Below are 13,438 nucleotides of genomic sequence, written 5' to 3' on the forward strand. Positions count from 1 at the left end.
GAGTTGTTATCTATGCAACTCTGTCCAGTTTAAATAGAAGCAAAAAGGCTGATGTCTGTCAGAGAGAGGGGAGGCGCTTAATAAAAATACAAGGCTTGCTGCCAGTGCCCCGTAAATAGCAGAGGGAGTATTAGGGGAGAAGGTGGCATAGATATTGGGGGGGGGGGGGGGGGGGATTGTGGCAGAGGGACAGTTAGGGGGGTCAGTTATGGTGAGGATTAAACAGAAGGAGGGATTCTGTAAGGATTTTGCGCCAGGGAGTCAGTTAGAATTAAGTATCGGTTGGGGGCGGGGCTAGTCAGGGTTAGGCATCAGTAGAGGGAGGGTTTATGAGAGAATAGGGTTAGGTTTAGCTATTGTAAAATATTGGTAAATTTTGCTGATACTTGTATTTTAATATTGGATTTACCAATGCCCAATAGTAGAATGTTGGAAAAATGAGCAGCTTTCTCCAGTGCCCTATTTACCATGGTGTCCTTTTTATATTTACGTGTCCTTTGTCCCAAGTTATCCACCACTTTCATCATGTGACTGTGATATTAAGGCATATTTAGTAAGTGGTAGTAAAGTGTAACTCATAAATGGTAGACAAATGATGCATGGTATTTCTCACTAATGTGGTAGAAGTTTTGAATCAGTGTGATACCATTTATTGGCTAACTTAGCGGTAAATAGGATGTAAGCTTTTGGTTATTATGCCTTCTTCAGACTCTGTTCCTGTTACTAACAAGATGTAAAGACACACAGTTTATATACACTGGACATTCGGAGGCGAAACATTATTTTGCAAACATAAATAAATGTAATTAGATGCCTTAAATACAGCTTCAGGAGGGTCTCACAGGGATGCTAGCTAATTTATGACAAATACGGTAGATAAGACCACTTGTTTGCTAAAACACCACATACCACAAACTCCGGGTGATTGGAAGACATCATAAATCCAGGGAGGCAGAGTACATACACTATTTGTTATACAGTGGCTTGCAAAAGTATTCAGCCCCCTTGAAGTTTTCCACATTTTGTCATATTACGGCCACAAACATGAATCAATTTTATTGGAATTCCACATGAAAGACCATAGAAAGTGGTGTACACGTGAGAAGTGGAACTAAAATCATACATGATTCCAAACATGTTTTACAAATAAATGACTGCAAAGTGGGGTGTGCGTAATTATTCAGCCCCATTTGGTCTGAGTGCAGCCAGTTGCCCATAGACATTGCCTGATGAGTGCTAATGATTAAATGGAGGGCACCTGTGTGTAATCTAATGTCAGTACAAATACAGCTGCTCTGTGACAACCTTAGAGGTTGTCTAAGAGAATATGGGGAGCAACAACACCATGAAGTCCAAAGAACACTCCAGACAGGTCAGGGATAAAGTTATTGAGAAATTGAAAGCAGGCTTAGGCTACAAAAAGATTTCCAAAGCCTTGAAGCCTTGAACATCCCACGGAGCACTGTTCAAGCGATCATTCAGAAATGGAAGGAGTATGGCACAACTGTAAACCTACCAAGACAAGGCTGTCCACCTAAACTCAGAGGCCGAACAAGGAGAGTGCTGATCAAAAATGCAGTCAAGAGGCCCATGGTGAATCTGGATGAACTGCAGAGATCTACAGCTCAGGTGGGGGAATCTATCCATAGGACAACTATTAGTCATGCACTGCACAAAGTTGGCCTTTATGGAAGAGTGGCAAGAAGAAAGCTACTGTTAACAGAAAAGCATAAGAAGTCCCGTTTGCAGTTTTCCATAAGCCATGTGGGGGACACAGCAAACATGTGGAAGAAGGTGCTCTGGTCAGATGAGACTAAAATAGAAGGTTTTGGCCAAAATGCAAAAAGCTATGTATGGCGGAAAACTAACACTGCACATCACTCAGAATGCACCATCTCCACTGTCAAATATGGTGGTGGCAGCATCATGCTCTGGGGGTGCTTCTCTTCAGCAGGAACAGGGAAGCTGGTCAGAGTTGATGGTAAGATGGATGGAGCCAAATACAGGGCAATCTTGGAAGAAAACCTCTTGGAGTTTGCAAAAGACTTGAGACTGGGGCGGAGGTTCACCTTCCAGCAGGACAATGACCCTAAACATAAAGCCAGGGCAACAATGGAATGGTTTAAAACAAAACATATCCATGTGTTAGAATGGCCCAGTCAAAGTCCAGATCTAAATCCAATCGAGAATCGGTGGCAAGATCTGAAAACTCCTGTTCACAAACGCTGTACATCTAATCTGACTGAGGTGGAGCTGTTTTGCAAAGAAGAATGGGCAAGGATTTCAGTCTCTAGATGTGCAAAGCTGGTAGAGACATACCCTAAAAGACTGGCAGCTGTAATTTCAGCAAAAGGTGGTTCTACAAAGTATTGACTCAGAGGGGGGCCGAATAATTATGCACACCCCTCTTTGCAGTTATTTATTTGTAAAAAATGTTTGGAATAATGTATGATTTTCGTTCCACTTCTCACGTGTACACCACTTTGTATTGGTCCTCCACGTGGAATTCCAATAAAATCGATTCATGTTTGTGGCATGACAAAATGTGGAAAACTTCAACAAGAGGATCGAATACTTTTACAAGCCACTGTAAGCTAAAAAGAATTGTGGTGTTTAAAATACATCTTACCAGCACATGAAATACAACAAATAGGGGCATTAAAACGATCTTATCAGCATACAAAATAAAAAAATAAAAATAATTGTGGCACTATTGTACCTATTGTACTATTGCACTAGAAGTTTGAATCCTCGTTTAAACCTTATTCCACGGTTTTGAACCAATGTATAAACCTTGTCACTTTTGTTAGTCTTTCTTTATGAGATTTGAAGCCTATCATTTATACAGGGACAAGAAGATCCCTAAAACTGTGTCCACATATAACAGAAATGTGTGGGCAATGGGAGATCAGTAAATTTATTATTGTTGTTGTTTGGTTTTTTTTTTTGCTGTTAACCTCTTGTGGTTCATGCGCTCATGTAGAGTTTGTCCTGTTTCTCCCACATGTATTCCTTACTAATGTGGTGTAACACATTCCACATATAAGTAATGTATGAACGGTAGCTTAGGACTCATAGCTTCATTAGGTGTGTTTGCACCTGTTACGCCTGATTTACATATGCATTGCAATCGTTGTTGTCATTCTGTGCGTTAAACCCTATTGACATGTGTATGCGGTATTACCATATTGCATTACGCTCTACTTATCTTGCGTAAGGGTGTCTAGGAGTGTAAGTACTCTCAATTGCTTCTCCTGCAGCCATTGCTGACTGTATACAGCTAAGGGAGGAAAAATTACACTGAGGGTCTGAAAAGCCAACAGAGCCAGACAGAAGTGCAAACAGAATGACTATTGATCATATATGTGTACAGCTGAAAACAGAATGGATGTCATAACTTAATATGGCAGAGTTTCAATTCAGAAGGCAAAGTATTTGTTCAGTATGGGACTGCTGCTTTGTGTCTTTGACTGTAACAAATGTACTTACAGACCCATTGTAGTACCACTTAAGCAGCAGGTTCACTTTAAGGAAGTCCATTTCTTTCAAAGTTGGTAAATGTGTTTGCAAGGTCATACCGCACGATGCAAGTTTTATTTTTATTCTGTGTTAATAAGGCAGCATTCTCACAAAGCTCCTTTGTGGCTACTTTTTCAACTGGCAATTGTAAAACAGTAAGTGTCTTAGAAGCAAAGATTATCTTTTGAGCTGGGAGATTAACACTACTTCAAAGCCAGGGGATTTGAAGGACACAGAATCAGAGAAAATGGGCCAATTTACAGATCCAATATTACGTATATCACATCATGAAATCATGCAGTGTACATAACAGCCTATGAGAAGCACTCTCTAAATCTCCAAGTGTAATTAATTTGATGTACTCCAGTTATATAGCTTAGAGTGAAATAAATGGTTCTTTTAATGATAAAGTTTTTTTGTCTTTTTATCTTCAGGTAAAAGTACTTATTACCACTCAGGAGGAATTCAAAATGAAAGTATACATGTAGTCAGTCACAATACGGCACCAAAAAGCTTCAATGTCACATATTTTTGGAGTGCCTACCTCTGATGTAGTATTGTATTCCTGGCCCCCTAACCCTAATATGTTTAACCTCTTGAGGACCAGTGGTTTATACCCCTCCTAGTGACCAGGCAATTTTTTACAATTCAGCACTTCGCCACTTTAATGATTTATTGCTCGGTCATACAACTTAGCACCCAAATGAATTTTACCTCCTTTTCGTTGCCACTAATAGAGCTCTCTTTTGGTGGTCTCTGATTGCGGCTGCGATCATTAGTTTTTGTTTTTTATTAATAAAAAATGATTTTTTTTTAAGGGAACCTGAACCGAGTGAAATGATTTAAAATAAACACATGATGTACCTGCAAATGGATATTACACTTTCCTCGTTGTCAGTTCCTCTCAGAAGCTCACCATTTTCTTCTACCAAAGATTCCTTCCAGTTCTGACAAGATTTTGTCAGAATTGAAATATATCAATTGCTGTCAGTTATAACTGAAAGGACAACTGAGGTGCAAGGTAATGTCCATCTTTCACTATGGCTCAAGTGGGCGATATTGCAGTTTAAAGCAGTAGGATCAGCCATACTATGCCAGGGGGAAAAAAACACATATGTAAGTAGATAAATGCTTGATCTACTTACATAACATGTATTATACTGTCCATGTTTTGATTTCAGTGAATGTTATATAGTAAATGACGAGAATTCTGTTCCTGGTGGGGGCCATGTCTTTTGCCCATAGTTAAGGCTAACTTGTGATGTCATTTCTGCCCTTTACTTTTTTTTCTTTTCTCCTCCAATTGGTGAGTCGCCTCAGCCTTACTTGTAAACACAAGTGAGTAGGGGATTAGGTTTCAGATAAGCAGCTGGCAGGGACATAAAGGAAAGAGGAGGAATACATTATAGATAAAAAGAACCCCCAGCATGCAATTCTTTGGCACTGACTACTAAAGGGCCAGTGTTCCTTAAGTATGTGATAACTCCAAATCATAACAGCAGAAAGTTTTGAAAGTTTTGAATGCAGGATTAGCATCTTTATCACTTAATACACTCAGACCAGTTGCTGTTGAAATTTCATTTTTATGGTGAAGATACCGCTTTAACAGGGTGCTGACCAGGAAGCTGTTATGTTGTCACGGCCATTTTCAAAATGGAGGACAGAGAATTTCATTGCTCTCAGCGGGCAAACAGGACGCAGGAAAGGAGAAAGAGATTAATGAGCAAACTAGATGGTAGGTAAGTATGATGAGTTTATGTTTATTTTTATTTTTAATTTTCAGTTCAGGTTCACTTTAAATAAACCTATTTCTTTTATTCCCCCCCCCCCCCCCAATTAGCCTTAGACTGCGATACACACACTACATGATACATACATAGGCATCAGCCTATGGATGGGATTAGATTGTGAGCCACTCCAGGAGACAGTTAAGTGACAGGGCTTTCCTCTGTACAGACCGCAGCACTGTACAAATGTTTATTTATTTTTTTCTTTATTTCAGCCTGCTAGCTGCGATTGTGGATGGCAGGCTGATGACGGATTCCCGCTGTGTTTACAGCCATGAACGTGCAAGCGCACGTTCCCTGCTAATCCCGCCCACCGCACTTTGACGCCACTTGGTGTTAGGTGGTCCCCAGAGAGCCACTCTTCCACCACCCATTAGCATGAGGCAGTCAGGAGATGTTTAAACAATTGGCAAGTTGCATTAGAAAAGATGGGAATGGGGCAGACTTTGTGTTAGGCCTGGGCCCACTAGAGCTCTTTCAGACACACTTTGGAATTGCCATTCCAAAAATGCTAGGCCAATGAAAGTCAGTGGAGGTTAATCCACAAGCATCGCAATCACCCTGCATGCAGTATTTTCTGAGATTTTATAGGGGAATGAACAAAAATAGCTTTTCGTGAAGTTGCTCTGAAAATCATTCTGCTTTTAAAAGGATACCTTAGTGCTTAACATATCCAATAAATGACGGCTTCTGTGTGTGTGGTGAGTTGTGCTGATGCTTACCACACCGTGCCTGGGTGTCACCCTCTCCATTCTCCAGTAATTAGCCCTATTTTTTTACTCCTGATAGGCACAGTCGACGCAGTCCACTTGGGCACCTTGGCACTTGGGCACTTTGTGACCGTGCTCCACAGCGACCCCTTGTGATGTACGCTTGCACTCCTGTCACAACTCATGCACTCCACCTCAAGCGGACATACTATGCATGAGCAGTAAAGCAAGTCCTTGTCAGAGGGCACTAGCCATGCCTACTAGGAGTAAAGAACGGGGCCAATTACCGGAGAATGGAGGGTGAGGTCGGGGCACGGGAGGTGCAGTGAGCATCTGCACAACTCCCCACACACACAGTAGCCATCGTTTTTTAGAGTGTTTTTCAAATGCATGTGGGTTCCATTGTTTTCTTTGAACTGAGACAAATGATGTACTCGCACTCATGCAGGGTTGTAACTACTGGTAAATAGCTTATGTGACTGCAGGGGGGCCCACTGCTCTAAGGGGGCCCAAACTCCTACTTGACTCCTTCCGATAAAGGGAATCACCGGCCAGATCAGGTGCTTCTGTGACTACACTTGTTATGGGTGGAAAAAATAGGATGTCCACACTTGTTTTATGACCCTTACAAGAAGTGCCTTCAGGCTGTGAAGGTCACCAGGGGTAGGCAAGAGTTAGAGTGTGAATATTTGAGGGGCCCCATCAGCATTTTGCTAGGAGGCCCCACTATTTGTAGTTATGCCCCTGCACTCATGTATAGATTATCATAGACCCTGGCTGAGTTAAAGACAAAATATACTTACCTTTAGTACATCTTTTGTTGAGATTCGCCCCTTACTGAGTGCTGCTACTGTGGATGGTGGAGATCCTAGGCTGCCAGTTAGCCTCCTGGTCTGTGTTCTTTAACCTCTCTCCATGTGTCAACACACCCACCCTCTATATAGACATAAACAAATCATTCTGTCGTATACCTTGACAAAGGGGACCTGCCGTGGCACCGAAACGCTCGTTGGTCATTTGACTGTACATCTGGCTTGTTATGAATGAATAACCATTAATCTGCTGAATGTGTGGACCCTCTAAATTTTTTGTTTTGGATATTTGTGGTCCAGCACCTCGACTGCCATATGGTGTGAAACTCTCTTTTGAAACTTGGACTCTATCTAGAAATGTCTGAAAGGCAAGTGACAACATAGCATTTGTAAAGCGCTTTTCTCCTGTAGAACTCAAATTGCATAAGTTTGTCTCAGATCAGTATATAGTGATGTGATCATGATGATTTTAATGCAAGTAAATGGGAGAATTTTTTTTAAAAGTGCTCAAAAAGCGCTGATGACTCAAAAACGCTCAGAAAAGTGCTTAAAGTGTGTCTGACCCCAAAGAGTCTTTTTACACTTAATCAGTGCTCTCAGTTATAACTGAAAGGACAACTAATTTTCAAAGTAATGCCCATGTTTTTCTATGGCTCAGTTTCCACTATACGCATTTTACCTGAAAGCTTTTTCAAAATGCATTGTTATGGAGAGTTAAAATGCATCAGTTTTTCAGCGTGTAGTATAAAAGAGGCGTTACCCTTTAACCAGCTAAATCTAGAAAGGGCAGGAAGCTAGCTATAATGCACTGGCGATCACATTTCACTTACATAAAATGTATTTTGCCCATTGCTTTGTATCTGTACATATTTATATTCAGTTATCAGCCTGTTGACTAATAGAATTTGCCTTATTAATGTCTGGGTTTTGCTGGGCTTTAAACAAATTGATATCTCTGATGATGCCTAAAATTACTTAAAGGGATACTGTAGGGGGGTCGGGGGAAAATGAGCTGAACTTACCCGGGGCTTCTAATGGTCCCCCGCAGACATCCTGTGCCCGCGCAGCTGCTCACCGATGCTCCGGCCCCGCCTCCGGTTCACTTCTGGAATTTCTGACTTTAAAGTCAGAAAACCACTGTGCCTGCGTTGCCGTGTCCTCGATCCCGCTGATGTCATCAAGAGCGCACAGCGCAGGCCCAGTATGGTCTGTGAATGCGCAGTACACTCCTGGTGACATCAGCAGGAGCGAGGACACAGCAACGCAGGTGCAGTGGTTTTCTGACTTTAAAGTCAGAAATTCCAGAAGTGAACCGGAGGCGGGGCCGGAGCATTGGGGAGTGGCTGCGCCAACACAGGATGTCTGCGGGGGACCATTAGAAGCCCCGGGTAAGTTCAGCTCATTTTCCCCCGACCCCCCTACAGTATCCCTTTAAGGCACTGCAATGAGCAATGATAATGTGGTAAGTGCAGTGTTCCAAGATGACCCATTGGATTTCAGTTTAATGAAGTGGAACTGTAGAGATGAATTCTTATTGGTTTTTATCGGTTGCTGAAATTAGCACATTACAGTCTGACTTAACGAGTAATTGCAAAGATTGTGTTATATAATTTGTTTTATTAGATCCCACTTGATTATATCCCTTTTAGTATGTTTGATGAAGTCCCAAGATAAGAAAAAAAAGCTGCCATATTGATTGAAGAATTCATAGATTAAATATAGGTATAAATATCAGTCATCAAAATAGGATTTTAGACATCTCTTTGGACATTATTATGTTAATGGGTAGAATGTATTGTTTTAGTATTGAGAATCTAACTAAATTCGATCTTATCTGGGAAAACTGGAAACTCTATAAACAATTATAAAAGGCCTACATGATCATTTTATTATGGATTTCTTACATTCCCTCTCTTTTTTTTACTTCTTTCAAACCCTCTCTTGGTTATCAGGGCCCATATTTGATGCTATTTGACATGACATGGTTTGTCTTATTTTGTTGTTTCTTTTCCTTTGTTTTCCTTTTTATACAGGTTTGGTGAGCTTACAGACTTTATAGGACTTTATATTTGAAATGATCCCTGGAATCTCAGTAGGGTGGTTTTAGTCCCTCGTTTTCCAGGTGGATCACATTTGTACTTTTTCTTAAGCAGTATGTACTGTATATTCTGGCGTATAAGACTACTTTTTAACCCTTGAAAATCATCTAAAAAGTTAGGGGTTGTCTTATACGCCGGGTGTCATTGATGCCGGGTGATACGCCCTTTCCTGTTACTGCCTCTCAGATCTCGCTGCGGAGGACTGTAGTGAAGCGGTGCAGGCTTGAGGTCTGAGAGGCAAAGAAAAAGGTAAATAGGATACAAGGGTGGCCCAGAAGGGTTAAAGAGGCGTGTTTTATGGGCACAGCGTGATCTATTCTTCCATATCTCTCTGATAAACAGGTACACAAGGAGAGCTGACCAATACAACCAGTCAATCGCCTATATACTGTTATATACTGGGTACCACATACAGTACAGTACTAGTATCTGTTCATTCATAGCACCAGTATATGATGTTTTTTAAATTTTTATTTGGTGTGCGTTGGAAGAGGGGGTAGTCTTATACGACGAGTATTTCCCAAACTTTATATTTTAACTGGAAAAGTTTGGGGGTCGTCTAATACACCCAGTCGTCTTATACACCGAAATATACGGTATATGCTCCCCATGTTGTTGTTTTTTTATGTCTCTATGAATATTGTATTGTTCATTGTTTGTTTGTTGGTATATCTACTTTCTCTTTATGCTTTAATAAAGCTTTCTTTAATATAAAAAATAAAATAGGATTTTTATTATTTTTGGAGATTACTTTATTGCTTGAAATGCACAGGGTCTTCGGGGCCTATTTATGTTATTGTTTCAACTTTTACAAATAATTATAAAAAAAATAAAAGTGTGTACACCTTTTTATGAACCATGTCTAATTGCCGTTATCATGTACCTCTGCAGGTGCTTACAACTTGCTCCCACTGGTCAATTACACCCCACCTTCCCATTAGAGCAGTGTTCCCTAACCCTGTCCTCAAGGCCCACCAACAGTGCATGTTTTGTGGAAATCCACAGAGGTAATTAATCAGCTCTTCTGAGACACTAATTAGCTCACCTGTGCAGGTTTGTGGTTTTCAGCAAAACATGTACTGTTGGTGGGCCTTGAGGACAGGGTTGGGGAACTCTACATTAGAGCATAGCACACTGATTGGCAGAGAGATGAAGTGTGTAGAAGGGTGCAGGAGACAGGAACACCACTAATAACGACCATATGAAGCAAAGTTGTCTGCACTCCTTCATCGTATTAAAAATCCATATATTTAGTGTGCGACACGCAAGAATGGTAGAAGGGCATAGACAGCCCTTCTACCATTCCCATCATATACTCTGCATGCTTTTTGGGGAATGCAGCGCAGATCCCATTCATTGTTGGGATCTGCAGCACAGCACATAGAAGCGCAGATGGCGTGCGATTGTACACGTTGCGTTCCGATCGCACAGCCATCTGCGCTAAATGATGTGAACGAGGTCTAAAAGGTACAACAGTGGTACATGGCAGCTGAGGCGTTTCTGACCCTCCTGGGTCCTTAGTCGTACTTCATGACTAAGGACCCAGGAGGGTCGGAAACGCGTCAGCTTCTTATGCTGCCATTTACCACTGTTGTACCTTTTATTGATGATACAATAAAGATATGGGGCCTGATTCACAAAGCGGTGCTAACAGTTAGCACGCTAGTGAAAAGCCCTTTATCACGCCTAAACTCTGTTTAGGCATGATAAGTTTAGGTGTGATAAGTTTAGGTGTGATAAGTTTAGGCATGATAAGTTTGGGTGTGATAAGTTTTTAGGCGTGATAAGTTTAAGCACCAACTGGGTTAGCACCGCAGTGCACAGCTTATCAAAAGTTTTGCGCTAGCAAAGTCTGGTGCACTTCGCATAGAGTTTAATGGCGCTGCTTTGCGTGCGGGACTTTGCGCGCTATCTACACTTATCTAAACTTAGCATGCCTAAACTTATCACACCTAAACTTATCACACCTAAACTTATCACGCCTAAACTGGCTTTTCACCAGAGTGGTGCAATGGTTATCACGCCTAAAGTCTCTAACTGGGTTAGCACCGCTTTGTGAATCGAGCCCATCATGCCTAAACTTATCATGCCTAAACTTATCATGCCTAAACTGAGTTTAGGCATGATAAAAATGGTTATCATGCCTTAAGTCTTTAACTGGGTTATCACCGCTTTGTGAATCGAGCCCATGGATTGTTAATATGATGAAGGAGTGCTTTGCTTCACATTTTCATCTATGCTACATAGCATACATTTACATTCTTAAAAATACCATTGGCCAGTCAAAACTGGATGTGTGTATGCACCCTTATTTATTTATTAAGTTTGGTATGAAACAAAGGCACTTATTCAATTAACCTTTCCTCCTAAGTTTTCTCCTACGTGATATTTTCACAATTTGTCAATAAAATGCCCTTTAAGCCGCCAGCAAGCAAACAAATATTCAGAATCATTTTGCCAGTATTTTTAACCTACTTGTTGGTGTTTTTTTGATGAAAAATTATCTCCTAGGAGAAAACTTGGGAGAAAAAGTTAATTGCATATGGACCCTGGTCTCAGTAAAAAAACTAAACAAAACAAAATAAAAAAACATGCAATGTACTGTTACACTATATAGTGAAGCTAAAATTGTGTTTGATCTTGTCCTTAGGTTTGGTGAAGGCTTACTTCCTGCGTGCGAAGGCCAATGCTGAAGTCTGGAATGAAACGGAAGCAAAAAAAGATTTTGAGAAAGTGATGGAATTAGATACAACAATGATCCAGCAAGTGAAAAAGGAAATTAGGAAGCTGGAGATGAGGATGGAAGAGAAAGAGGAGGAAGAAAAACTGAGATACAAAAATCTCTTTCCTTAAAGAAAATCTGTACTGAAAAAAAGTTCCCCTGGGGGATACTCACCTCAATAGGGGGAAGCCTCTGGACCCTATCGAGGCTTCCCCCGTCCTCCTGTGTCCCACGGCGGTCTCGCTGCAGCCCCCGAAACGCACAGGCAACAACTTACCACGCTGTGCAATAATTACCTCCTCTGGCTCCAGCGGGGGCGCTGTTGTGGCTCTTCCCACGGAGATAGGCGAAAATAGCCGATCTCCGTCGGGTCCGCTCTACTGCGCAGGCGCAGGAGACTATCGCCTGCGCAGTAGAGCGGCCCGATGGAGATCGGCTATTTTCACCTATCTCTGTGCAGAGAGCCAATACTGCGCCTACGCTGGAGCCACGGAGGTAAATATTTACATCGCCGCAGCTCCGGGAGGATTTTTGCCGCCGCGGTGGGACCGAGGAGGACTGGGGAAGCCTCAATAGGATCCGGAGACTTCCCCCACCCGAGGTGAGTACCCCCCAGGGGAGTTTTTTTCGTTACAGATTTTCTTTAAGAAATCCAAAAGTATCACTATTTCAATGGCTCGATATCACAAGCAAATCCATCATCTCCCAATGTATTTACTGTTTCCACTGTAGATGGTTGTTTCTTTGTAATTCAAACAGAAGCTGAATGAAGATCATAAGAACTACTTTGTGGACACATGTCCTACATGTATGTGGATATGGACGAGGGACAATGCTCCCCATATGCTAAATTAGAGATCAGTACAGTTTCCTGTAGGGAATAGACATTAATACAAACATACTGTACATTTGTGTCTCAAATAGGGTACAAAACATTGGTAAAATTGGAGGAACTTTGACAATTACTGTAAATAGCACACAATGTGAAAATAGCATGACCTGAGCTATAATTACATCTGATGCTTTATGCTGATGTTGGCTAGATTTTGTTCACTATTGGAGGTGAAGAAAATAAAATACCTTTCTTTAAAGTCTTCCAGTGCTAGTCATTCTCTGCAATATAAGTTATAAAATACCTTTAATCAAAAATGACGGTTCTAATAAATGTTTGTGCAAAGATCATGGAATGTAAAAGCACACCTGAAGGGAGAGGGTTATGGAGCCTGCCATATTTGTTTCCTTTTAAACAATGCAGATTGCCTGGCAGTCCTGTTGATCCACAGCCTCTAATATTTATAGCCATAGACCCGAAACAAGCATGCAGATCAGGCGTTTGACTCAAGTCGCTGCATGTTTTGTTTAAGGTGGGCGAATCACACACTACTGATGCATGAAAAATCAGCAGAATGCCAGGCAACTGGAATTGTTTAACAATAATAAATATGGAAGCCTCTTCAGGTGTCCTTTTAGAAATGATCAATAATTCAACACAATTCTATAATTTGGCTGCCCTGTGTTTTTTTTTTTTTAACAATTAATATAGTTTATAGGTTTCTATAGTAAATGTTCTCGTCTTCAAAGGCCCACTGGCATGAAAAATTGTAACATTTAACATACATATATTTAAAATGTTCATTTCTTCTAGAGTAAAATGTACTATGAATTACTTATTTCTCGATGTCGCTGTTACAATAGGTAGGAAAAAGCTGACAGATCTGAGATTCTGGGAAAGTCTCAGTATTACTGTTATTCTTTACGAAAGCACTCTCTAGAAAGGATCTATATAAGG

The 13,438-nt window shown here is 41.0% G+C and overlaps 1 protein-coding gene across 1 annotated transcript in view; it reads left to right on the top strand.

Annotated features, from left to right (window-relative positions):
- Window positions 1–12,740, top strand: part of AIPL1 (aryl hydrocarbon receptor interacting protein like 1) — a 94,546-nt gene extending 81,806 nt beyond the window's left edge. Inside the window, exon 6 of the mRNA XM_068265962.1 lies at window positions 11,578–12,740. Within this exon, the coding sequence (XP_068122063.1) occupies window positions 11,578–11,780 (203 nt within the window). The 3' untranslated portion in view covers window positions 11,781–12,740. The remainder of the gene's footprint in view (window positions 1–11,577) is intronic.
- The last annotated feature ends 698 nt before the right edge of the window (window positions 12,741–13,438 follow it).

Source organism: Hyperolius riggenbachi, chromosome 2 (assembly GCF_040937935.1).
Source record: "Hyperolius riggenbachi isolate aHypRig1 chromosome 2, aHypRig1.pri, whole genome shotgun sequence".
Taxonomy (NCBI): Eukaryota; Metazoa; Chordata; class Amphibia; order Anura; family Hyperoliidae; genus Hyperolius; species Hyperolius riggenbachi.